This window comes from Canariomyces notabilis (genome assembly GCF_033297395.1).
Source record: "Canariomyces notabilis strain CBS 508.74 unplaced genomic scaffold N656scaffold_33, whole genome shotgun sequence".
In the NCBI taxonomy this organism is placed as follows: domain Eukaryota; kingdom Fungi; phylum Ascomycota; class Sordariomycetes; order Sordariales; family Chaetomiaceae; genus Canariomyces; species Canariomyces notabilis.
The window spans coordinates 294,853-318,889 of NW_027041855.1; the positions used below are offsets into that span (position 1 = coordinate 294,853).

Consider the following 24,037-nt stretch of genomic DNA (forward strand, 5'->3'; position numbering starts at 1 on the left):
ATCTAGGTTCAGGACTACCCTCCTTACAGCCTAGACCCCAACCCCATTGAGCACGTCTAGAAGAAAATGAAGGAAATCCTATATAGGGACTTCCCTAGCCTACATTTACTCAAGAACGAAGCAAATATCGCCAGAATAGAGGAGGCCCTAAGGGTTGCATGAGAGAGGGTCCCACAGGACCTCATTGACAGGCTGATTGATTTCATGCCCAGGCGCTTGGCTGCAGTAAAGAAGGCAAAGGTCTGGTATACGAGGTGTTGAAGGCCTGTCAAATAGCTTCATTTTCATCGTATTTGCAGTGCCATTGGCCTCGAATTGACGAAGATATAGCCGTTGGAATGTGGGTGGTCAATTGTGGGTGGGTGCGCCAAGACGAGTGTGAACCTTTTTTTTGACTATAACTTTACATTGGATCTGAGCAGATGCGGAGACGCTGGGCGATTGGCCTAATAAGAGCCAGCGAAGAGATGATGTAGCCGTTCGACATGCCATTGCGCCCATGGCTCTTCGTGACATCAAATATCAGATGAACTCGCTCTCCAGTCAGCACCATACTTCTTTCCATTGAACTCTTTTCATCACTAATTCTCCCCAACCGGACTCTCATTCCTTGATGCAATACAGTCCCACGCAAGGGACGAGAGATGTGTGGACTAAAATATGAGCAAAGCTCTTCTTGCATCTCTCATTGGGACCCCTGTCCTCCAGTTCCGGGGATCAACGGGATCGTCTTGTCTCGCCATGCGTGTCAGACGACGGCATAGGCCGAGGCATAACTCACACTAAAGTCCCACGGCTTTTTTACTAAATTGCTCCTTTGGTACTGGATGAACTTAAACCTGCATTTCCCATCCTCTTGTCCACCGTTCGCTAGCGCTTCCATCGCCGCCATGACAACCCCGATGGGATGCCGTCCGCAGACGGTATTGTTGGTGTCGGCCAGCACTTTGTAGAATTCGTGGTGCGCACCAGACTGGACCGCATCCATGGCCATCTGATCCAGCACCTTGATGACCTCGTGAATCTCGGGACTCTCAGGATCCGCGGCCACCTGGCCCCAGTCTGGCCGGACCCGCAGAAACTCGGGTCTTGAACCCCTCGCCCTCGGTGCATCCAAATCTCGAATCGAGCCGTCGTGATATTCCGGCCGGTAACTAAACCGCAGGCCCCAGTGGCAAAAATCAGACGAGACGATCCAGGCGGTTTCCGGGTCCTTGAGGTACGGTGCGAGAAGATTGCCAAACGACCTTTCCTCGTCTTCGGATCCGTCGCCAACGAGAATGGGAACGATGGGCGGGAACTTGCTGCTGTCACCATCGAAGGTCTGCTCGAGCCTCTTCCACAGGTATGGGATATGCATCTCCAGAGAATGTTCGTCCACGTCCTTACGAGGTGGCATGTCCGAGAAGCGACCCGTCTGCCTAAGCTCCGAAGTGGTGGCTTTGTCCACAACCAGGTCTCCGAACGGAGTTGCGTACTTGTCGAATATCGTGAGGGCACAACCGCGTAGGTAGTAGGTGTGAGAGGGCCCGAGGACGAAGACTCGTTTCGCAGCGCTGAGATCGAGCGCCTTGTAAGCCCAAGCGGCGCAAGGCCCTGAATACGAATACCCAGCGTGGCTGCCGAAATGTGAGAAGACATCATTCTGGGGAGAAAGAATGCCATGTCTCAACCTACGGAGCGATTATGACTCTCGCACCGGGGACTGGGAGGCTGCTGCCATCCACCGTTGCTGGCACACTGCCTAGAAACTTGTCGAGCTGAGCGGATAGCTCAGCGGCGTCATCATCGTACCAGGACCCGGCATGGCTAGCCTCCCGTGTTCCCATTATAACCGTGCAAGAAACTAACAGACTGATGATTTTAAAGCAGCGAGTGAGTAAGGCAACCAACGAAGGGATCAATCTAGGATTCGAGGTACGTTCTTGTTAAAGGGATGGAATGGGGCGGGGTAGATACCTTGGAAAGGTAACCACAGCTTGCCCCGCACACACCCACCATCAAAGCTCATGCAGCGCTGACATCACTCCCATTACACCGCGATTGGCTCCGTGTATAACCCCCTGGCAGCGTTTGCTGCCCGACTTGTCCTTGAGCTGTGTAAACAATCAACTTGGACCATGGCAACAGAAGACACCACTTCGGGCAGTAAACGTTCACATGGAAGAACTCCCAACGCCAGCTGCCACCAACAAAGTCGAATCCGATCGGGTAACCTGACACCCCAACAGCCCCGGCACAGTTAACCTCCCAATGCCCTTTCCTTATCATGCGCATAACGTCATGTTCAATACATGCGGAGCAAAGCCCGTCAAAGCAACGCGTCACCGACCAGCGCAGGCTAGACACCGCCGGTGTTCTCCCAGGTTGCTCACGGAGCAACTACCGCAGACCGACTTCCCGCAGGCGCCGCAGACATGGCCGTATATGTCTACGTCTGCCGTTCCTAACCCGTAGCCGTCAATGTCCATCGCGACGAAGTCCCCTTCGTCGTCCAGATTCCCGCCGTCTAGCCTCGCATCGCAATCTTCGCACCTCGTTGATACTGAGGTGCTCCTCCCGCCCGCAAGAGATGTGACAGACGAGGCGGGCGAGGACGCGGCCGAGCTTGTCGCCGGCGGCCGGGGCAGGTTCCAGAAGGAGTGCAGTGATCGCTGCTGGCTGCGGGCGCCGTTGTGCTGGCTTGCCGCGTGGGTGTGGGGTTGGATGAAGGAGCTCGCGGTGTTGTTCACGGCCCTGGGCGGCGTATGTGGTGGCTGCTGCTGGTGCTGCTGCGCCGAGTAGAGCAGGCCGAGCGTGTGTTCTGAGGACAAGGTAGGTTAGCATGAATCACTGTGGCGGTAGTACACACGTGGGCCAGCTCGGCGGCTCAACATACGGTAGACCTCCGTCTCGGACGGGCGGTTGTCGCGGAAGCGCTTCATCGTGCGGCTAGGGAGATGAGATGGCGTGGACAGCCGCGGCGAGAAGAAACCCCGTCTCGCCGTGTCCATTGCTGACATGGCGTTGAAGTTGAAACTGTTGCCGTCTGTCCGTGAGGGTGATGAAAACGCGGAGGATGCAAATGATATCTCCGAGTCGGATCTTTTTCGCTTGGTGACCATGGCGGTAAGCAATAGATGTAGATTCAATGTTAAGTGATGATGGATAGCGCAAGCAAATACAATTGATAATCCCGAGTCCGATGCTGGGCAGCACACGAATGCAAGTCCCGAAGGCACGGATTGTTGAGGCAGATTGTATAATGGCTCGGCAGGCGCGTGGCCAATAATGGCAGAATAGAAAGAAGCTCGCTCGCGTCAATTGAGGGGTGATGGTGGGAATGACGCGTGTGAACCGCGACTCTAGTCAATTAGAGACGCGAACTTTGTTAGAGGGTTGGTCTGTGCTCCGAGCTTCGGCTTCTGTTCTGGAGACCGTACTTCGTAGATGTACGGCGTACTGTTGTAAAGTACTGTATTCGGAAATTACATGTACTGTACAGTATTGAAACTTACACCGAGCTTCGTGGAGTCGGTGGGGCACGAGGTACTCAGTACAAAATCATGATCGAACTTGCTCCCTCGAATTCATCTCCATTCTCCAATACCTAAGTACCTGAAATCACATGTTAGTGAACGCTTCTATTAACCAGCCATCCCTACCAAAGAGGGCGCAAAGGCTCTGGAGCTTTACTCCATGTCGAGTTTTGGGTAGTGACTTGTGCATAGGCAGCTTGACCATTTATCCTCGCCAACTCTAGAGTATCGATATTCATTCTTAATACCCCGCAACCATCACAGACTCACTTTCCCAAGCCTGATGGTGAAAGTGGAAGTACCGCCCGGTATCACCCCGGGAAGTTGTAGTGATCGACTGCGGTCGGTAGTATGAATGGCAGGCCGAACCGAGGTCATGTTTTCCCAGTTTCCGCAATTGGTAACGGGGCGCCCAGAGCCCCATTCCCGAGGGTGCATGCGGAGAAGGCCGTCGTCGGCAGGCACAGGCGGTAGATGATGATTCTTTCGCTGCCCACGTCATCGTCATTCTATCTCGATGCTTTCCGAGATGAGGGGGAATAACAGCTCCGGGTCGTGCTATATAAGCAAGGAGTCGCCAGGGTGACCTACCGTTTGGCTCACCCGCAGCACTGCACCCAGTTGTTCAGCGCGGTCCAACTCACAGGGTACAGTACCGCCTTTCTCCCCTACGATATCATGGCGGCCGCCGCCTTTCTGTTCGGGGTGGCGGTGCAGGCAGCGCTCTCTGCCGCCTCCAGACCCTGTTCACCGGACAGCTTCCGCGATGCGCTCCCGCCGTCCGCCAGCGTTCTCTCAGCTGTCTCTGTTGCCAATGGCGGCCAATTCGGTGAAGGTGCTGCGAACCTCCCATATCCCACCTCTCCCACCAACTTGCCCGAGTTGTGCGCCGTCATTGTCAACGTCTCGAGTTCGGCCATCTCCAACTACCGCTTCGGTCTTTTCCTCCCTACCCAGTGGAACTCGAGGTTCCTGGCAGTGGGTAATGGAGGTTTCGCGGGGGGTATCAACTGGCTTGACATGGGAGCTGGGGTACGCTACGGCCATGCCGTCGTCTCGACTGACACGGGCCACAACTCTACCAGCGGCGACTTGACCTGGGCCCTGAATAATGAGGAGAGAAAGATCGACTTTGGCTATCGCGCCATGCACGGTTCGGTCACGCTGGGCAAGAAGCTGGTTGAGGCTTACTACGAGAAGAAGATCACGTACTCGTACTACTCTGGTGCCTCGACCGGCGGGCGGCAGGGCTTGAAGGAGGCCCAGATCTCCCCAGACAGTTTTGACGGCCTCGTTGTCGGTGCCCCTGCTTGGTACACCAGCCATTTGCAAACGTGGTCCACAAGGGTTGGCGTGCGCAACCTCCCTGTATCGGATAAGAAGCATGTCAATGCCTCGCTCTTCAGCGTCATTGGCGAGGAAGTCATCCGCCAGTGCGACGGGAAGGATGGCCTGAAAGATGGCATTGTCAGCCGCCCTGACAAATGCAACTTCAGCCTTAAACCTTTGCTCTGCAGCTCACGAGGGGCCAACAAATCAGCGTGTCTAACCAAGGAGCAGGCGGAAACGGTGCAAAGCTTCTACGGCGACTACTATGCTGAAGGGAAATTCGCTTTCCCGGGACTCGAACTCAGCTCTGAATCTCAATGGGCTTTCCTTCTGGGCGGGTCCGCCCCCAGCAGCTACGGAGACGGCTATATCCAATATTTCCTGTACAACGACCCGAGCTGGCACTGGGAGCAATTCAATGACAGCATCGTATGGCAGGCAGACGCAGCAGATCCGGGAAACTGCACGGCCGACGACTACGATATGACTGCAGTCAAGGAGAGCGGGGCCAAAATTCTCTTGTATCACGGCATGGCCGACGCCCTAATCCCACAGCGCAGCTCCGACGTCCTGTACGAGCGCATAGCGGCGTCTATGGGTGGTGTTGGGGCTTTACAGAGCTGGTTTCGATACTTTTTGGTTCCCGGCATGCAGCACGTTACCGGCACTGCGGTAGACGCGCCGTGGTATTTTGCCGGCCCGAACTCGCAGGCGCGGCTGGGCACTGCAGTCTACTCTACGCCGGGATTTGAAGACGCCCGGCATGACGCGTTGCTCGCCATGATGGCGTGGGTTGAGAACGGCACTGCAATCGACGAGCTGGTTGCCACGACGTGGAAGGATTCTTCGGATCCGAGTTCAGGGGTACTTAGACAACGGCCTATCTGCCCCTACCCAAAACGGCAGACATATAGGGGCAGGGGGAATCCGGATGTGCCCGAGAGTTTCTTTTGCAAATGATGGACAACATTTACCGTGTAGTTTATCTGGCCAGGCAGGCTCAGAGGTTCTATCCGGTGGGATGTCGCAGGGCCAGATTCACCCACTTGGCATTTATTTGTACACTCATACCTCGGTATGTAAAAATGTAGGTACTATACGTATGTAACATATGCAATCAACGATGTTTCCGAAACTGACTTCTGGGTGGAAATTGCTGGTCCCGTGATCTGGCGTAGAAGGCATAACGCGCCTAAACACGTCGCGCCAGCCCCCACTTCGACCTTACTCCAACACACCGCTATCACGACAAATTCAAGTAGCTCTACGTGTCACCACCGGTGACGCACAGCTCTGGTGCCACTGTTGTTGTCATGGAACTCCGGGCTGTATTTCGCTCAAGACGCAGCAGGTTCCTCTTGATTGACGTTCCGATATGACCTCGGGGGACCAGGACGGAACGGAACGCGTCATAGCGGCCGAGGCCCGGGAACATGCCTCGCTCAAGTACTCGCTGCTGGGTCCGTCACTAACAAAGGCCGGCCAGGAGTCGGTTGATCAATCAAAGGTACGGCCCCTGGCCCTCGACCCCCGACCCCCGACCCCCGACCCTCGACGCTCGACCCTCGACCCTGCCCACCTTCTAATTTGCCTGGCCGGGGTTTCTAATATCATGACCACGTCCTAACCACATGCTCGTAGGTCTCAGAGATCATCTACAATGCTTCCAAGGGCTCCAGGTTCTTCAACCGCGAAGAGGAGAAGGACAAGATTCTGACGGCGAAAATCGACAACATCCTCGCCAGGAAGAAGCAGCTCGAAACCATCGACCTAACCCGTGAGCTCCGGGCAGCCGACAACCTTCTAGCCCAGTTGGAGCTGTCGCGCGACCTGACGCAGCACATTGTGCACATTGACTGCGACGCTTTCTATGCCGCTGTCGAACTGCTGGATCGGCCGGAACTAGAGGACATTCCGTTCGCCGTGGGCGGCGGCGTCCTGACCACATGTAACTATGTAGCCCGAAAATTCGGCTGCCGTAGCGGTATGGCCGCATTCGTGGCCAAGAAGCTCTGCCCGGAGCTAGTCATTATCCCGCTCAATTTTGACAAGTACAACGCGAAGGCAGCTGAGGTGCGCGACATCTTGGCCGACTATGACCCGCGGTTCGAGAGCGCCAGCATCGACGAGGCGTACCTAAACATCACCGAATACTGCGCCGAGCATAACATGGATCCCGCTGAGGTTGTCTCCCAAATGAGGAGAGAGATACATGAAAAGACACTCATTACCGTGTCGGCCGGCATTGCGGCGAACGCACGGCTTGCCAAGATCTGCTCCAACATGAACAAGCCCAATGGGCAGTTCGTCCTCCCCCGGGAGCGCGGCGCCATCATGGAGTTTATGCGCAGCCTGCCCTGCCGCAAAGTGAATGGCGTCGGGCGCGTCCTGGAGCGTGAGTTGGCAGCAGTTGGTGTCAGTACCTGCGGTGACGTCTACGCCCAGCGCAAGTACTTGAATCAACTCTTTGGCCAAAAGACTTGCGAGTTCCTCTTTCGCTGCTATTTAGGTCTGGGTCGGACCAACGTGCAGCCGGCGGAGGAGTACGAGCGTAAAAGCGTCGGCACTGAGAGCACGTTCCGGGACATGGACGATCCGGCCCAGATGTATGACAAGCTCCGAAAAACGGCAGAGGAGCTCGAGGCAGATATGCGGAAGGCCGAATGTAAGGGGCGCACCCTTTGTCTCAAGGTGAAACTACATACCTTTGAGGTCCTCACACGCCAGGTCGCCACCCCAAAGGCAGTGTTCCTGGCGGATGACCTGTACAACTTCTCATTGCCAATGCTGGTGAAACTTCAGCAAGAAATTCCCGGCTTAAAGCTACGCCTGATGGGACTGAGGTGTACCCATCTTGTCAGCACCAAAAAGCCAGACACGCGGGCCTTCTTCGGGCTGAGGCCGCGGAAATCTGAATCCGCTGGCTCTATTGAGGGGGGCAACGAAGAGGGCAAGTCCGCAGACAGCAGCAGCGAGGAGCGAGACGAGCCCAATGCCGAGCACAACCCAGACAGGATGAAAGGCCCCTCTTCTCGCAGACACGGAAAGGAGATTCTACCCAATCCAACAAGGGAACAATCAAAACCCGCGAAGGCCGAGGAGGAATGGTGGGACTGTCCCGTGTGTTCTAGGCCCCAGCCTGCCAACGAGAGGCAGTTTAATGAACATATTGATCTCTGCTTGTCGCGGCAAGCCATCCGCGACACAGTCCAGCAGGAGGCAGTCACCCAACAACCGCGTGACAGACCTCCTACAGAGGCGAAGAAAGTTAGGGATAAGAAACGGGGTAGGCCTGCGGCAGCTGCACAAGCAGGGGCAGATCCCAGGCAGAAGAAGCTCTGTTTTGGATAAACTCGGCCGTGGTGGGAGTTTTGTCTTCATATCTGTGATTTATTGCTTAGACATTTCTATAGGGGCGGTTTGTGCCGTGTAAAGCTCCCGGCAATGGCTAGGGTGATGACTATGATGATGACTATGACAGTTCCAAAGGGCTCAAACGCCTCGAAACGCCTCGCTATAAGCAAGCTTGTCAATCCATTCTTTAACCGACTCTCCCGTGTGCATGTGCAATACAATAAGGCAATAAATTCATCAGCTCCAGGCGTCGACGGCAACCCTCTGATTGGTTATGATCCTCCTGATGCGCTGGTCCTCTTCCTCCTCGTGGTGGAGCCTTTCCCCGGGCAGGCGCACGGCGCGGTCGAGGGCGACGGGCAGGTCGCGGTGGCGGCCGCGGAGCATGACGGCGCAGAGCACGAGCTTGGCGGCCGTCGGCCACGAGCCGCAGAAGCTGTAGGCGTCGCGGGGAAGGCCCACGCTGATTCCCACGCAGCCGTATGCCGAAACCACCTCGAAGATGACGTTGAAGGCGCTGTGGTTGATCGGGTCGGCGAGGAAGTTGCCCGTGTTGATGGTTATGATGACGAGGATGGCCAGCACCAGCCACCAAATATCGTGCGCCAACTGCCCGTTGATCTGCTGGCTGATGAAGCTGACGTGCGATTCTTGCGGGTTGGGTTTTGAAGAAGGGGGCGGACGGGCCCCGACACCGTGCCAGGTGAATGTGCGGCGGATGCCCCGGCTAAGGGTGCTTGTTATGGTGTTGGTGCGGTCGAGCCGGCGGGAATAGATGGACGCGGGATTTCCGACTTCTGGGTCGGGTGTGTCCGGGAGATCGTCCTCGGCGTATATCCCCAGGGAGCGTTCCTCATAGACGTTGGAATGCCGCATTGTGATGACCACGGGATACACGGCAATGTACATCATGATGAGATAGAGCACTTGCACCCCAATGTACAGCGACGAGATGGGCACGACATAGAACCCTCCCGAACGGACGGCTAGGAAGACAGTCAGCATACATACAATGGCTGTTCCCATGGTTCTGCGGAGCAGAGTAACAACATACCCAACGACTGAAAGAGACCGTCCAGCACGCGCGGGCCAACAGGGATGCTTTGGATCGCCGGGTTGCCCAGGTTGAGCAACTCGAAGGCCATCCAGTCAACAATGTTCAACAAAAAGAGCATGAAGACCAGCCACCAGGTAGCGCGGGAAGGGAACAGATTTGTGTACACGCGGCGGGGGTACTGAAGGATGAATCTGATGGTGTCTTTGAGGTCGGAGAAATCACCATCTTCCGTGGTGAGCTGCAGAAGCTTGAGGAACATCCAGAAGAAGAGCCTCAGGAAAATGGGGTACGCCGTATTGCCCGCCAAGATCAGCAAACCCATGGTAATAAGGACAAAGTAGGAGCTCTGGAAGGGGACCATGTTGGCGTCCAGCAAGGACATGCCCGAGTTGTTGAAAGCCGACACGCCGTTGAATATGCCCAGCCACCAGGGGTTGATACCGTTGTCCAACGACGTTTTTGCCTGATTGTTGTTGATCCAAGCACCGAGGGCGAGGCATCCGACCAGCTGCCAGAGAAAGAAATACAGCGGCACAATGACAGACAGCATCTTGAGGGCTCGGTATTCGCAGCCGCCGAGCTCCTCCCGCTCCTCGCTGCTCAGATCGTAAAACTGGGCGTTCCGGCCGGGAGACCCCTTTACCAAGAAATGCCGCATGCTCATATCGTCCTTTTCACCATCACCCGGCGTACGCTCACCTCCGTTGCGGTTTTTGAGGACTGACAACCGGTTTTGAGGAGTACGCCGGCTTGCCGTGGAGAAGGGGGATTTGTTTGGATGGGGAGTATCGAGAAAGACGATACTGCGACCAGGACTCAGAAACCGCTCGGGAGGCGCTGCGTCGCCCGCCGTCACAGCGTCTCCTGCCATCACAGCGTCTATGCTGGCGTCAGGGGCATTTGTTGCTGGCACAACCAGTGTTCCCTCGCCTGGATTCGGAGAAAACCCCGGCACAACCGATTTTGGCTCGCCCGGATTCGGCGAGAGACCCGGCACAACCAGCGTTGCTTCACCCGGATTCGGCGAAAGATTCTGCCCCTGGATGCCCAAGCCGCCGCGTTTCGGGGGTGCTGGCTGCTGTGGTGAAGCGATTGTGGATGCCTTGCCGAACGACAATATCCTCTGCAGCTTCGGTAGAGTAAGGGTGCTGCCCCCCTTATTAGCCAACCGGCGCATACGCTCCGCACGCACTATGTCCTGGAAGCGCTTCTCGAAGACGTGCTTGCGGGCCATGACGGTCCACGTGGATACCCAGATGGAACTTCCGAATATGATCAGGAGAAAGAGCAGGGTCTGCTGCCATGTTGTCATCTGACTCAGGTTAACCGTGTTGAGGCCCGCCTCAGTCATGGCACTGACCACGAGGAACAGGCTGTCGGTGTAACTGATGCTCCATGCCGGGTTCGATGAACACCAGAATATTACTGAGCTGACCAAGCAGACGGTGATAAAGTAGGCATAGTGAAGTGTAATGAAATTCAGGGGCGGAAGCCATGAGCGTATCTGGGCGACGACTCGCGGGATGCGCGAGGATCCATATGTGTGTCTGCCGTTCCGGCGCAGCATAGTCGTCGGTATGAAGAGAACCTCGCGGCAGATGGTGTCAGGCTATTAGTGATGATCGGAAGTGTTGCTGCTGCTGCTGCTGGTGGGTGAAGGGCGTTGCTCCCGGACTGCATTCCATGTCCCTGACCAACCGGAGCAACCGAATCTCTGCGAGGACACAAGAGAGCGTTCGTTTCTGAGTTGCCGCAAGGAGAATGTGAGAAAATGAAATCAATGCCACCAGGTTGGGTCTGAGAACTTCTAGTAGGCGACAGTCAGCAGCGTGCGACAGGCCGTTGCAATGTTCGAGTTACTGCCAACGCGAACTAACAACAGAAAGCGACAAGATGAGACTGGCAGCTGAGCGGCGCTGCGTGGCGCGGCTGTGAGAAATCGCCCGTCCATTTCCGCTGTGCCGCCGGCTGCTCAAAGCTTCGCCTGGAGAATCTGTCGCCGAAACAAGCATCTACCACCTTTGTTGGTTGGAAGGAGCCGATTCCTTGATACAGACAGCACTAAATCTGGGAGTCCTGGCGCGAGAGCGCTTACCACATCGCCAACGCCGCGATCCGCCAGGCAATCATGGCAACCATGGCAATGGGACGCGAGAGTCAAAAGGGAACATACGCCCCGCCTCATCTGGTCAGCTCAGCAACATCGGCTGGCCCAGCATAATGCCAGGCCTAGCAATTGAACATGGAATGGTGCAAGTCATGTTTTCAGCGTTATATCATGGTCAGAAGGGCAACTTGCAGACTAAGGTAGGTGAAAAAACCTTAAGAGACGCCTGTAGGTCGGAACACCGGCCGGTACCGGGAATAGGCAGCAGATTCGACAGCGAACATTTAACTCGGCAGAGCGAAAGATCGATTGATATATTCGGAGGGCGCCGAGAACTAGACCTTTTGCGAGGCTGGGACGACGCCCGGTAACTTCTGTAAAGTGGCAGGAGCCACTGCATTGTTTTCCTGTATATATTGTGGCCTGCGGGGCATCTTGAACTTGAACCTTCAGGCCACTCCAACCACAGGAAATACCACCCAATTATCCCACTCGTTTTTCACTTCTCAAGAACGCCCTATATCCAAGCTGCTGTAGCCCCACGCCCGCGATAACGGCCAGCATAGTGCACGTCCAGAACCCTATGCCGCCCGGTTCACCCTAAGAAGTGTTCGGTCTACAGCTAGCTGAGGCTATTACCGCCCCAAACCACTTATAGTTCATTGTGTTCTTGCGTGTCATCGGTGTCGGCAACCACCGTCTTAACCGCCTCGGCCGCGTCGCTCACCGCACTAGCGACCTTCTCGGCAACCTTCTGGCTCGCCGAAGAAGCAGGGCTGTCGGTGGCGGACTTGGTAACGATCGACTCAGGCTTGGGCACACCCTCTATGCCCATCAGCTCCGTCTCGAAGACTGCGCAGAAACGGAGCGGTCAGTAACACAGATAGGTAGCGTATGGGCGACAAAAAGTGCGCATCCGCAACGCAACCGACTTACCCAAGGTAGATCCTGCGGGAATGGGGCCGACTGCTCGCTCCCCGTAGCCATAGCTCGGAGCGATCGTTAGAGTTCGCTTCTCGCCAATGCACATGTCGAGCAGGCCCTCATCCCAACTGTCATCTCGTCAGAACCAAAATATTCTTCTGGGTAATGCAGGTTCTAGACCGTCCGCCTCACCCCTTGATGACCATGCCAGCGCCCAATTGAAAGCTGAAGGGGGCTCCGCGATCGTAACCTGACAAGGGGTTAGCACAAGTGTTACAGGCAGCCCCTCGCGCTCCGTCATCCGAAGAAGCGCCGTAGACGCGTAGGCGCAGGGCCGAAGAAGGGCCGGGGGAGGAACTGAGAGGTAAAGCGCGAGACTGACTGGCATCGAATTTCTGGCCATTGGATTGCAGAGTGCCCCGGTAATGAACATTGATTGTATCGCCTTTCTGCGTCTTTCGGTCGCATTCTACAGGAAGGGTAACGTCGATTTTGAGATCGTCCGAGGCAAGAACACCAACGGCGGCCGAGGCGAGCAGCGAAAGCGAGAGGAGAACGCGCTGCATCTTGAGGATAAGACGGTTGAAGCTGCAATGGGGCGGACGCGTGAGTAAGCCTATCAAGAACCAGGGGGACATTACCAGGTATACTTTACCTTGTAATGAACGGTTGGGCGGACAATTGTCGCAGGTTGGGCTTTGTGGTTGTAAAAGGGTGGGCAAGGAGAATGGCAGATTCAGCCAGATCATCGATATCGGGGCAAGCCGACGATTACCTGCAGGGAAAGCACATCACTTGGGTTGCGACGGTGATGGAGCCCCGCAGCTGTGGTGTATTGTAAGTTACCACCAATACAGGGAGTCATGGTACTGTACAGGGCTAGTTGCTTGTTTAGCGCGAAACTTACAAACAGGCACCGTCTGGATCCCTAAGTAGGTACGGAGGTACTCATCTCAACAGACGGAAAGAATTGATGGCCTGAACATGACAAGTCTGTGGACTAACCAGCAATGCTCGCAGAGGTGCGTTTCAACCATCACTATCTCCCGCTATAGAGAAAGCTGTTGTTCCAAAACGGGACCCCAGTATCGAGTAGGCTCAACTGTTGTTGGACTTTGTGAACTTCCAACTCGCAACATAAACCGTACTCTCTGAACCGCCAATAGAAGGCGCTGCTGACGAACTGGAGGCACAAAGAGTATGTACAGTACATGTTACAGTATGTACCGTACGTACGCCAGGCACGATGACTCTAGAGACACAACAGAAACGCCCATACGTCAATCTTGCAGGCCGCGAACTGTGAGATACCGCAGTCGGCCCCCGTCAGCCCCCGGTAGGTCCAATTGCCCTCGCCCAACATCGACGCAGAGTGGCGAGAAAGCAAGCCCTTGGTGATACAGACGTAGCGGACTCCGTACCTACACCTCGCTACACTTACACTAGAAATGGCTCTATGTGTGGGTACTTATGCAGGGGTCATGGCCAATCCGGTAATCGAATCTGCGGTGGGCCCAACCCAAAAGGTCAATTGGAATTGGCATTTGGAGAGTGCCTACTTCGTAGCGAAAGTGTCAATCTTGCTTCTGCTCACCTCCCATGTGCCCAATTGCGCTTTGGGGTTATCTGTGATTTGACAATTGCACGGGGGCGATGAAGCGATCACAAGGGCGCTTCTCTCAGGCTGCCTCAGGGGTTTGTGTTGAGTCATCACCTCAGGCCGTCCAGCCACCAGCGAAGGCAGAGACTGGCCAGTTTAGACGTTTGCTAGCGTGTAACTGGGGAGGCACCAATTCAACAGCTGCGTCATCAGGCAGAACCTACAACCCCTGGCCATGAGCGCTGCCACTCTAACACACTGTTGAGTATGAGATCGGCAACAGTTCGCAAACATGTGTTTGCTGCCCAAGTTGGCGCCTCTCAATGGCTCGATTCTCTGAGGAACGGTTGCTGGCTTTGCGCATCTTCGCTGAACCGTCTATGTATGCTTCGGGTGGTTCCTATTCGGCACTGGAACAGATCGGGCGGGGCTGCGCAACCGACTTGTTCATTCCGCCCTTTGGCATCTTCACGAAAACCGGGCCACATGCTCTTTTGTTGTTGCCCGCCAATGCGCCCTTCCTGCCTGAAAAGAACATTCACAGCAGAAATCGAAAAAAGAAGGCCAAAAGTCCTGGAATCTCGGTCTTCTATTGCGCCCCAATCCCGTTTCCCTACAGCCTTTTCTTGGCCCATCCATATGCCAAGCAGTACTCTTTGCTCCCGCGAGATATGGATCGCAGCGCTCGTCTCAGGTTGACTCACCGTCTGCTCAATCTCTCGCTCCACTTTTGTCCTTCATCGGCCAGATGAGCGACAAAAGACAGTACGCCGTTTGTAAGGCAACTAGCAGCCTGACTGGCCCAGGTTGAGATGGTAGTGGCCTTGCACTGCCTGGAGTCTAGGGACACGGGGACTCGACTCACCGAGCGTTCGCCTCGTCCTGGGGCTGGACCTTGAATGCCTTGGCTCGTTCAAGCAATTCGTCCTCAACCTGCCTCATCACTTAGATGGAGGCATACTCAGTTTGCCAGACCGCAGCAAGTGCTTGTCACCATGGCTTTGGTATTTAAACCCCGTAATCTCTTCTTCTGTCTCCTGGTGTTGGCTGCTCTCCATCACTGCCTTCTGTGTCTTCACTTGAGCCGAACAATCTTAGAAGAGTTATTGCTGCCTCTATCTCACCAGCCTCGAGTCCCTTTGTTGGTCTTCTGTTACCCTCTTACCTGGGTACGCAATGTCCTCGCACCAGACTTCGACATACGGGAGCCGTGTTGTCGTGATCCAGAGCAGCAACCGGCCTTCAGCTACCTACTTTGGTAGCTCCTCCTCAAGCCAGTCTTCCAGATACTCTACCTCCTCCTCCTCCTCCCAGAACTCCTTCTCCTTCTCGATGAACTCGTCAACCTCTTCTCAGCAGATTGCTGAAGGGCGGTACCGCTCTGGGCCCGCTGGGGCTGTTGGTTAGTTCCCCCAATTTTCAGATATACACGAGCATCAGGAGACTGACCTTTTTTTATCGCACAGGCGGGTACTACACGGAGGTAAAGGAGGTCAAGAACTCTCGCGGGCGGCCGAACATTGTCCTTATACAGCAAGGCCGGCCTAGTTCAGCGCAGAATGGCCGCGGGAGCAGCAGCGGGCAATGAGGAATTACTGCTGTGGGACGCTGCTCTATTCTTTTGTCCGGGGAACCGGCTCTGTCGGGCTGTTTAGATCGTTGGATGCTTCCGCGAGGTTGTATTCGGTCATGGCATGGCTGGCAATGGTTTTCCTGGTTCTCGATGAAGTCTTTTTGGTAAATGGCAACGGCGCTTGGGTTGGCATGCAATGATTTGGGATACATGCAGAAGAGGCGTATTAGGATACTCATACCTGGGCCCCCCTGGTAACAATGCAAACGCTGGTCATTTAATACTGCCATGGCATATGAGACTATGATCAGTAAACACTGCGCCAGTGAGTTAAGAGAATTACCAGGATCCCAAGACAAAGTGCTATGTGAGATTATGTGGTGGTCAAGAAAAGCTGACCTTGACTCGGTGACCAATCATGTCTACCCGGAGGTAAACCACTTCGCCCACTTACACTGCAGCTCAAACAACCACACCAATGTGCGGGGCCTGCAATGCTAGGATGGCGATACATAGTATAACCATAACCGATTGGGCAATTCGAAGTCCAATGTCGATGTCAAGGTTACTCAAATCGCCTGATTCCTCAGGCCGTGGATTTGGCATGCCTGACGACGCCTGTGCCCTCCTTTCAGGCTGTGTTACTGGCCGTGAGACACCGGAGTAGCTAGATACTGCCACTCATCCAAGTGAACCCTCTCTTATCGCGTCGTTCCAATGCATCACACCGGCCAAGTGGCGGCATAGCCCAGCGGAAAGACCTTCAAAGAGATATGAAAGACAGCTACACTACATTCTTATAGCATGTCCTAACAACATGAACCCTCCGGTTGAGCATCGACGCTTTACGCGCCGCCCTCCCGTTTTGCATACTCCTCCTCGATGGCCTCAGCATATTTCTCCTCAGGCGAGCGGGGGTCCTCGTGGAGTATGCCCTCCTTAATCAGCGTCTCTGGCGAGGGCCGATGCGCAATCTTCTCATTCAGCGAATCGGCTCGCATGTGTTTCTGGAGCTGTGGCACACATCGAAGTGAGATCAGCATGGTGGTGCCACATGGTGATTCATGGAGGTCAACAACTAACCTCCTTCTGCTGCGCCTGGATAGCCGGCGCCGCATTTGATGCAGGTAGGATATTCCCTGGATTGTTGGAGCAACGCGTCAGAAACACTGCTTGAATGTTGTTGAAGCTTCGGGGAGCTAGTCAAAGACGACAACAGTGCGTACTATCCACTAGTTCCTGCCGATCTGGCCGGTGCATCAGATGATACTCTAGCGAGTTCCTCCTTTCTGGATTGGGCAGACTGGGTGAGATGGGCGTCTCGTCAATGCTGCTCTCTGAGTTCTTCCTGTCAGCCATGATTCCTGGGATGCCAATAATCGACCTGTGTGAGTATGGAGTAAGATGGTGTTGCTCCAGATGATCGTTCGAATCGGGTTGCTAAGTTGCGACTAATCTGCGGGAACCGACGGGCTGATGTCCCAAACGGCCCAAACCGAGGGGTATCAGGGCCCCTTTATTTATAGTTGGGTAGAGCCACAGAGTTGAGCTGCTTGAAGCAGCCGACTGACTGGAGCTCTCTTTCGGGGGTCAGCCGCTTCGACGGTTGGGCTGCCCAATGCGGGGCAGCAGTCACTCCACACAATGAAGCTCAGGTGGGGGCAAACAAGCCCAACAGCTCAGCTTGCAAATCTTACTGGACAGCGTTTACAGCAGCATAACAGTGACGTAGTGCCCCTCATCGTCGTCGCTGATGAGGGCTGTTGTCCAGAAGCATGCATTTGGCTAAGTCTTTCGAAGGGTAAAAAATGAAAAGAAACAGTTAACCATCAATTACCCCAGGTGAGGTGTTGTATATACATCCCGCAATGACTCCTGTAGGATTCACTTCACGGTTCTATGTTTCATGTTTAACATACTGTGTAACATATGGATTGCAGTGTCATGCTGCTATCTAGGGAAGGTGGGGCCCTGTCAGCGGCAACGCTTACACCATCTTGGGTAGATCCCACCTCAGCCCTTTGTTGATTGTTCAACTCATCTTCACCTTGCAGGAATAATTACAGAACACCGATCTTCCACAACGCAGAACCCGCCTTACGAAAAGGGGAAATGCTCTGAGTGTAGAGGTCTTTTCCTGTTCGATTGCACCATTGCCTTGCCTGTCAGCTGCAATGCCCTGGGGGAAGGCTGCCAAAGATGGGCCAAGCTCAGTCAGATGAGAGGCCAGTTCCTCCATCTCATGAGAACATCGCCAAGGAGCTGGTGAGCAGTCTAGTCCAAATTTGACCGTGCTCCATCAGTCTAAGTGTCGCCATGTCTTATTCACAGGCCGACAAGTTTGCTCAGAAGTGCTTCACCTCGCTCGAGCTCTATTCCTTCAAAGACGTCTTCAAGAGCCTCGCAGACCGCCAAGATCATATACGTTATTTAAAGGAGGATACAATTTCCCGGTTCCTCGAAATTCCAGACGTGCTTGGAGTGTCACCGGTGCTCTTCCAGATGGTTTCCTACATTGGAGCTTTCCCATTCCTCGAGGATGCCCCTGCTGTCCTGGGGCTGGAGCAGATGGTTATGGTCGTCACAATCCTGACGGAGAGATATGGCCGAGTTCTGGCTCGGGGTGCCACAGACCGGAGAAAGCTACTGTTCAAAAGCCTCGCCGTCTATGATCGCAAACTCTCCGGCTTGTCCCCGAGCGAGCAAAGAAACGTAAGGGAGGAGAATCCCGAAAACAGTAGGGATCAAGCCGTCAATGCAATACCAGTCTCGGCGCGGTCCCTAAGGTTCGCTGTGGATGAGGCAAAAGAAGAGGAGGACTCGGGCGCTGAAGAAGATGACGAGTTAGTCCTCGCAGCCCTCGGCTCCCTGGATTACCTCGGCGCCTTTAAGCATGGGAGTTCTCCCGCCACCCACAACGCCATGATTCCAGCAGACAATTGGCGCAAGATGATCATGCTTCTCTTACTTGTCGCGCCACTGGGCGCCCAAGAGAGCTTGTCATCATACTCGGATCGATTAACGGGCAGCGAGCTGGAGGGCCTCAGAGCGACTGCAGACTGCGTGCTCGCGTCCTTCTTAAACGTTGAACAGGCAGCTGGCATCAAGTTTGCCCAGTTCAACGCTATCATCCCAGCATTGATGCCCTTCATCTTCGGTGGTTTCACTCCACTCTTTGAGCATTTCTTGTTTTCGAAGAACCTGGATTTCCGCAGGACCAAGGACGGGTCCCCAAGGCCTGCGACTTCACCGGCCGAGCTGGTCCAGCCGCTATTGCAGGATCGGGGGTCAATAATGAACCACAATCTCCTGTCGCAGATATCCTTTTTTATCCCCAGCTCATCACTCTTTCGCAAGCTTCGCCTCTTATACTCCGGTGATGAGGATGGGTTCAGCATGGGCAGCTTTGAGTCAAAAGTCTTCAACTGGAGAGCACCGACAATTCTTCTCGTGAGCGGAACTCGCCTCGAGGATGACCCAACTCACAAAGGCATTGGGGCAGAATCCGCCTTCCTCAAGACCCTGCCTTCCAGACGTTTCCCACCTGGTAGTCTGGTCAAGAACGAGAGGCTTACCTACGGTGTCTACCTGAGCCAGCCCTGGAAATATACACACCGCGAGTGCTTTGGCGGCGAAGATACCCTCCTGTTTCAGCTGCAGCCTATCCACGATGTTTTCCGCGCCTCCACGGTAAACAGAGACTATGCATCGTTCAACAAGCCATCCGCCTCTGTCCCAATAGGGGGGGTATCGTTTGGCTGCCCTCCTCCACAGTCCACTCAGGCCTACCGTCGATCCAACGTTGTGTCGCTTGGGCCGGTCTCCCTGGCCCTCGATAGCAGTTTCGAGTTCGGTTGTTTCACGCACAACTACACATCTCGGGGCGGCGCATTCCAAACCAGCGTTGCGAGGAAGTTCGATTTCGAAGATCGCTTCAGAATTTCAAGCATCGAGGTCTGGGGATGTGGCGGAGATGAAGAAGCCAGACTTCAGGCTGAACGGTGGGCGTGGGAGGCTAGGGAGGCCGAGGCGAGAAGGCGAGTCAACCTTGGCACGGGCGATATTGACGCTGACCGCGCTCTTTTGGAGATGGCCGGCTTGATAGGCGGAAACAGGAGCGGCGGTAGCATGGCTTAGCATGACACAGGTCCATGCTCGGGGTTTTGAGCGACGAAGTGGCCGTGGGATGTAGCCTGAGCCAGATCCCAGGATATCCAAGCATATAGACTATTTCGCCTCTGCAAAGAGAAAGGAGAGCCTAGAGAATATCCGGTTGGTCAAAGAGATGCAGAGTTGTTTGCCGCCCCTTGCTCCAAGGATTTTAGTCGCATATCATACATTACAGTCCTAATGCCGCCCCATATGAATACACTCGCGCCCCGTCACTTGCACCTTTTTCACTTTTCGGAAACGGGCTTCCGATGATCCTCCGGGCTCTGAAGCGGCTGCTCTGGCGTCCCTTTGGACCTACCGAACAACCCGCCCAGGGAGTTTAAAGAGTTTAAGAGTCCACTTTTAGGCTTGTTCCCGTTGTCGGGCGCCCGGCTGGGTTCCTCTTCGACCGGGTCGCTATCTGTCGCTTCTTGCTTGGCATTCGCAGGCTTGGCGGCTTTGGCCTCTCTCAGAGCGGCCCTCGCCTGAGCAGCGACGCCATCTGTGCCGGTATCCTGGTCGGCGCGCTCGGCCGCCCGTTTCCGTCTCCGGTCGAGTTTCTCCCTGAACGCCTTTTCCTCCTCGTCGCGGGCCTCCAGCTCCCGGATCCATTTCTGCCGCTTTTCCTCGGCCTCCTGCTGTTGCTTCAGCTTCCAGAGCTCCCGCTGCTTGTGCCGGTCCTCAGCGTAGTACATGCCGCCCGCAACCATGGCTACGACGGTAAACGCCTGCGCGGCGACACGCGCCCGGAACATGCGCTGAACCTTGTGGTGGTCGCCCCGTCGCATCGCTCGGTAAGCGTTGGTGAATGCGGCCACGGTGAGCAGCGCGCCGATGGGGACGAGCGGCTCTTCTCTGAGACGACGGACAACCTTGCGAAGGCCGGATTCGTTGTAGAAATCACTGTGTAGAAGTAAAGACCCACGTAAGTTTCTTGTCTCGTGATCGAGGCAGGAGGGGGTGGAGGCCGAGGGCCAGGACAAGTACGGGCTTACTCATTTTCGTCGAAGGACGATGGCAATGGCCGACTATTAGGCAGCGGCTGGTCTGACATGATGGGCAGTACGATGTGTCGAGTTAGGTATCGTGTAGCCTGCTCACACAGTTGGATCAAGCCGTCTTTCGTGGAGCTGTAGCATACGATTTGGTGATGCGAATTACAATGCAACCCGCAGCCCAAGATTTGCGGGTCGCTTGGCAGCATAAGGTGCTGGGAGTGCCTTAGCGTTGAGCGAGAGAACCCACAAGAGCACGAACCACTTACCACTTTCCCGACCTCGGGAGTGTACTGTACATACCGTATATTCTTGAGAAATTGAGCTGACCCTACTGCAAATGCTAAGGCTAGCAACCAATCCCAGCCTTACTCTGTCCTACCTGCTTCAACTTTTCATGCGATGTAATGTCGAAGCATACGGTTTGAAGTGGGCGGGACACTGAATAGATACGTTAGACTCGCAGTACGGTCGGCTCAATTTCCCAAGAATATACGGTACATACGTCCACAATCAAGGGACCCCGCTATTTCAAACATCTCGGACTATGAGTCCAAAGTTCATGAACTGTCGCCGTAGAACAGCAATCCCAATCGCAGTACTACATGGCTCAATGTCACCAAGCATGTACATACTTGTGCCTACTATTCATTATTTCAAGGTACCATTAGCTGAATTGCGAAAAGAAACCCCACTGTGGAGAATCGTGTTGATGTACTGTACCATGTGATGTTGGACTTAGACCGCTAGTGTAATTTACCTTATGGAGTGTCCCAATGTATGTACCTTATACAATGCAATCGATACAGTTTCTTCTTTTTACTTACGCATATACGGACGTAGATGCACTCTGGATATACAGTCAAGAGATCCAGGCAGCTTTGCAGTGCTGCCCTTTGCTGTATCAAGCTGTTCTTCAGCTAGATTCGGAGCCTGATTAGCACTGACTCGTCACAAAGAGGAAGATAAAAAAAAACCTTTCGACTCCCGGCCTCTCAAAACGTGGGCAAGCAAGTCTGTCATTGTCCCAAAACTCCCACCCGGCCTAGGGCCCCACCAAAATTCGAGCCGATAAGAAAAGACCAAAACGCAAGACTTCCCTTCCGCTGCTTCAAACCTCATTAGCAGTCACTTGTGTCGCCAGGAAATGATGGCTGCCACAGGGACCGACGGCCCGGTCCACGTCAATGGCGAAGGAGAGTCCCCCGCAGCTGTCAATGGCGCAAGCAGCACCTCGCGGCCTTACACACCGCCGCGGATGGCCGACACAGCACTGCCCAGAACTCCATCCTTGACCAGCTTCTCTCTTACCGAGTACAGCGCAAGGCCCACGCCGCCGTCCGAGGACCGGACGACACACCTGAAGAAAATTGTGCCCGACGAGTTCCTCTTGCCCAACGGGTGCCCGGACGTGAGTCACCCCATCGCTGTCCTAACGGCCCGTAGGTTAAACTGGACCACAGTACTTGCGGCTCATCATCACTTCGTATCCTCGTGTCAGAGAGGTGTGCAACGAGACTCCCCTCGTACCTGCCGTCAACCTGAGCAACCGCCTTGAATGCAAGGTCTTGCTCAAGCGCGAGGATGAGCAACCCGTCTTCAGCTTCAAGCTGCGTGGCGCCTATAACAAGATGGCCCATCTGGACCCTGCCGAGTCGTGGAGAGGCGTCGTGTGCTGCAGCGCTGGCAACCACGCTCAAGGCGTGGCCTATTCTGCTCGCAAGCTCAAGATCCCCGCCACCATCGTGATGCCCAAGGGCACGCCAAGCATCAAGCATCTCAATGTGTCTCGCATGGGAGGCCATGTCGTACTCCACGGAGCCGACTTTGACGAGGCAAAAGAGGAGTGCGCCCGGAGGGAGAAGCAAAACGGCCTGATCAACATCCCCCCATTTGACGACCCATATGTTATTGCAGGTCAGGGCACCATTGGCCTGGAGATACTGGCTCAGACAAACTTACAAAAGCTGGAGGCCATCTTCTGCTGCGTAGGAGGCGGTGGTCTCATCGCCGGTGTCGGCGTATACGTGAAGCGCATTGCGCCCCACGTAAAGATCATCGGAGTCGAAAGCTACGACGCTGATGCCATGACCCAGTCCTTAGCCAAGGGAGAGCGAGTATTCCTGAAGGATGTGGGCCTGTTTGCGGATGGTGCCGCGGTCAAGACGGTAGGCGAGGAAACATTCCGACTCTGTCAGGAGGTTGTCGACGACATGGTCCGGGTGACAACAGATGAAGCCTGCGCCGCTATCAAGGACATGTTTGAAGATACTCGCTCTATCCTCGAACCTGCCGGCGCATTGGCCATCGCCGGACTCAAGAAATGGGTCGCCGCCAACCCGTCCAGCGACCGGACGAGGTCAGTCGTGGCCATCACTTCCGGTGCAAACATGAACTTTGATCGTCTGGGGTTTGTTTCTGCTCGTGCTACCTACGGAGAAGGAAAAGAAGCTCTGCTGGCCGCCAAAATCCCAGAGAGGCCTGGCGCCTTCGCCGAGCTGATCAACGCAGTCATGCCCCATCCCGTGACCGAGTTTAGCTACCGTTATGCTAGCGAATCCGAGGCTCATGTGCTCATCGGCATCTCCTTGACCGCCCCGGGGAATCAACGAGCCCAGGAGCTGCAGACTATCATCAGCCGCATCAAAGAATCCGGGAATATGGATGTGACGGACTTATCCGGTGACGAATTGGCCAAGAGTCACATCCGCCACATGGTTGGAGGGCGGTCCAGCGTCCCCAACGAAAGGCTCTACATGTTCCGCTTTCCCGAGCGGCCCGGGGCTTTGGAGCGCTTCCTCAGGACGTTACGACCAAAGTACAATATTAGTCTCTTCCAGTACAGAAACTATGGTGGGGATATTGGCCAGGTCTTGACTGGAATAGTCTGTCCAGACGAGGAGATTGGAGAATTACAGAGGTTTTTGAAGGAGATAGGATACCCCTGGGAGGACTGTACTGAGTCTCCGGTATTCAAGACATTCCTCCGAATGTAACTGCAGGAGATTCGGGAATCATGAAAAAGTCAAGCAGAGGGGAATATTGGTCAACATATAGAGTTCAGGCCTTGAAAATTGTCCATGTAGTGCGAGAACTGCTCTTACAACCTTGGAGATAATGGGTATCATTTTAAGTAGGGGTTCCAATCATAGTGGTGTTTCCGCTTATTAGCAGCTACTTAACCCTAGTAAGCCACAGAGTTATAGCTGTGCGAGCGGGAAGCCCACCATGATTGGGAAACCTAGTCTCTGGTTCACAGACTCTTTCTTGAACTACAAAACCCTACTGCGCATAATATCAGTTTCATATGCTCAAATAACATTGGCAACAGAGCGCTTGCAACTCTAGAGAATACAGAAGTTCAGGCCAAAAGTGCGTCTACTAAATCGTTACCTAAGCCAGCGCACAGGTCATACAGTGCTCCGTTC

The 24,037-nt window shown here is 54.7% G+C and overlaps 12 protein-coding genes across 12 annotated transcripts; 5 read left to right on the forward strand and 7 right to left on the reverse strand.

Annotated features, from left to right (window-relative positions):
* Window positions 1–748: 748 nt before the first annotated feature.
* N656DRAFT_718457 (UPF0103-domain-containing protein) lies at window positions 749–1,829 on the reverse strand (the record flags this gene model as incomplete). The annotated part of the gene is made up of 2 exons (XM_064812283.1): window positions 749–1,619; window positions 1,678–1,829. The coding sequence occupies 2 exons, from the start codon at window positions 1,827–1,829 to the stop codon at window positions 749–751; spliced, it is 1,023 nt and encodes a 340-aa protein (XP_064665929.1).
* A 495-nt stretch (window positions 1,830–2,324) lies between these two features.
* N656DRAFT_792657 (uncharacterized protein) lies at window positions 2,325–3,104 on the reverse strand (the record flags this gene model as incomplete). The annotated part of the gene is made up of 2 exons (XM_064817098.1): window positions 2,325–2,803; window positions 2,879–3,104. 2 exons carry the CDS (start codon window positions 3,102–3,104, stop codon window positions 2,325–2,327), a joined length of 705 nt encoding a protein of 234 aa, XP_064665930.1.
* Window positions 3,105–4,076: 972 nt separating this feature from the next.
* Window positions 4,077–5,982, forward strand: N656DRAFT_439296 (feruloyl esterase-like protein B). The gene has a single exon (XM_064809659.1). The coding sequence runs from the start codon at window positions 4,197–4,199 to the stop codon at window positions 5,805–5,807; it is 1,611 nt and encodes a 536-aa protein (XP_064665931.1). The 5' UTR covers window positions 4,077–4,196; the 3' UTR covers window positions 5,808–5,982.
* Window positions 5,983–6,051: 69 nt separating this feature from the next.
* Window positions 6,052–8,425, forward strand: N656DRAFT_784397 (impB/mucB/samB family protein). Its single transcript, XM_064816161.1, has 2 exons — window positions 6,052–6,354; window positions 6,489–8,425. The coding sequence occupies exons 1-2, from the start codon at window positions 6,223–6,225 to the stop codon at window positions 8,196–8,198; spliced, it is 1,842 nt and encodes a 613-aa protein (XP_064665932.1). The 5' UTR covers window positions 6,052–6,222; the 3' UTR covers window positions 8,199–8,425.
* A 13-nt stretch (window positions 8,426–8,438) lies between these two features.
* On the reverse strand, window positions 8,439–10,825 carry N656DRAFT_718249 (TrkH-domain-containing protein; the record flags this gene model as incomplete). Its single annotated transcript, XM_064812262.1, has 3 exons — window positions 8,439–9,187; window positions 9,256–10,164; window positions 10,273–10,825. The coding sequence occupies 3 exons, from the start codon at window positions 10,823–10,825 to the stop codon at window positions 8,439–8,441; spliced, it is 2,211 nt and encodes a 736-aa protein (XP_064665933.1).
* Window positions 10,826–12,017: 1,192 nt separating this feature from the next.
* On the reverse strand, window positions 12,018–12,855 carry N656DRAFT_718414 (uncharacterized protein; the record flags this gene model as incomplete). The annotated part of the gene is made up of 4 exons (XM_064812279.1): window positions 12,018–12,217; window positions 12,302–12,417; window positions 12,482–12,539; window positions 12,672–12,855. The coding sequence occupies 4 exons, from the start codon at window positions 12,853–12,855 to the stop codon at window positions 12,018–12,020; spliced, it is 558 nt and encodes a 185-aa protein (XP_064665934.1).
* A 1,926-nt stretch (window positions 12,856–14,781) lies between these two features.
* Window positions 14,782–15,411, forward strand: N656DRAFT_784400 (uncharacterized protein). The gene has a single exon (XM_064816162.1). The coding sequence runs from the start codon at window positions 15,066–15,068 to the stop codon at window positions 15,294–15,296; it is 231 nt and encodes a 76-aa protein (XP_064665935.1). The 5' UTR covers window positions 14,782–15,065; the 3' UTR covers window positions 15,297–15,411.
* Window positions 15,228–15,823, reverse strand: N656DRAFT_439806 (uncharacterized protein). Its single transcript, XM_064809662.1, has 3 exons — window positions 15,806–15,823; window positions 15,339–15,745; window positions 15,228–15,279 (listed from the first exon to the last, which is right to left on the reverse strand). The coding sequence occupies exon 2, from the start codon at window positions 15,699–15,701 to the stop codon at window positions 15,363–15,365; it is 339 nt and encodes a 112-aa protein (XP_064665936.1). The 5' UTR covers window positions 15,702–15,745; window positions 15,806–15,823; the 3' UTR covers window positions 15,228–15,279; window positions 15,339–15,362.
* A 395-nt stretch (window positions 15,824–16,218) lies between these two features.
* Window positions 16,219–16,963, reverse strand: N656DRAFT_439511 (uncharacterized protein). The gene is made up of 3 exons (XM_064809660.1): window positions 16,689–16,963; window positions 16,546–16,601; window positions 16,219–16,475 (listed from the first exon to the last, which is right to left on the reverse strand). The coding sequence occupies exons 1-3, from the start codon at window positions 16,819–16,821 to the stop codon at window positions 16,308–16,310; spliced, it is 357 nt and encodes a 118-aa protein (XP_064665937.1). The 5' UTR covers window positions 16,822–16,963; the 3' UTR covers window positions 16,219–16,307.
* Window positions 16,964–17,468: 505 nt separating this feature from the next.
* N656DRAFT_439571 (uncharacterized protein) lies at window positions 17,469–19,729 on the forward strand. The gene is made up of 2 exons (XM_064809661.1): window positions 17,469–17,727; window positions 17,794–19,729. The coding sequence occupies exons 1-2, from the start codon at window positions 17,662–17,664 to the stop codon at window positions 19,597–19,599; spliced, it is 1,872 nt and encodes a 623-aa protein (XP_064665938.1). The 5' UTR covers window positions 17,469–17,661; the 3' UTR covers window positions 19,600–19,729.
* A 130-nt stretch (window positions 19,730–19,859) lies between these two features.
* On the reverse strand, window positions 19,860–20,668 carry N656DRAFT_718392 (uncharacterized protein; the record flags this gene model as incomplete). The annotated part of the gene is made up of 2 exons (XM_064812277.1): window positions 19,860–20,517; window positions 20,610–20,668. 2 exons carry the CDS (start codon window positions 20,666–20,668, stop codon window positions 19,860–19,862), a joined length of 717 nt encoding a protein of 238 aa, XP_064665939.1.
* A 767-nt stretch (window positions 20,669–21,435) lies between these two features.
* On the forward strand, window positions 21,436–23,937 carry N656DRAFT_784405 (threonine dehydratase I). Its single transcript, XM_064816163.1, has 2 exons — window positions 21,436–22,020; window positions 22,073–23,937. Exons 1-2 carry the CDS (start codon window positions 21,760–21,762, stop codon window positions 23,603–23,605), a joined length of 1,794 nt encoding a protein of 597 aa, XP_064665940.1. The 5' UTR covers window positions 21,436–21,759; the 3' UTR covers window positions 23,606–23,937.
* Window positions 23,938–24,037: the final 100 nt, after the last annotated feature.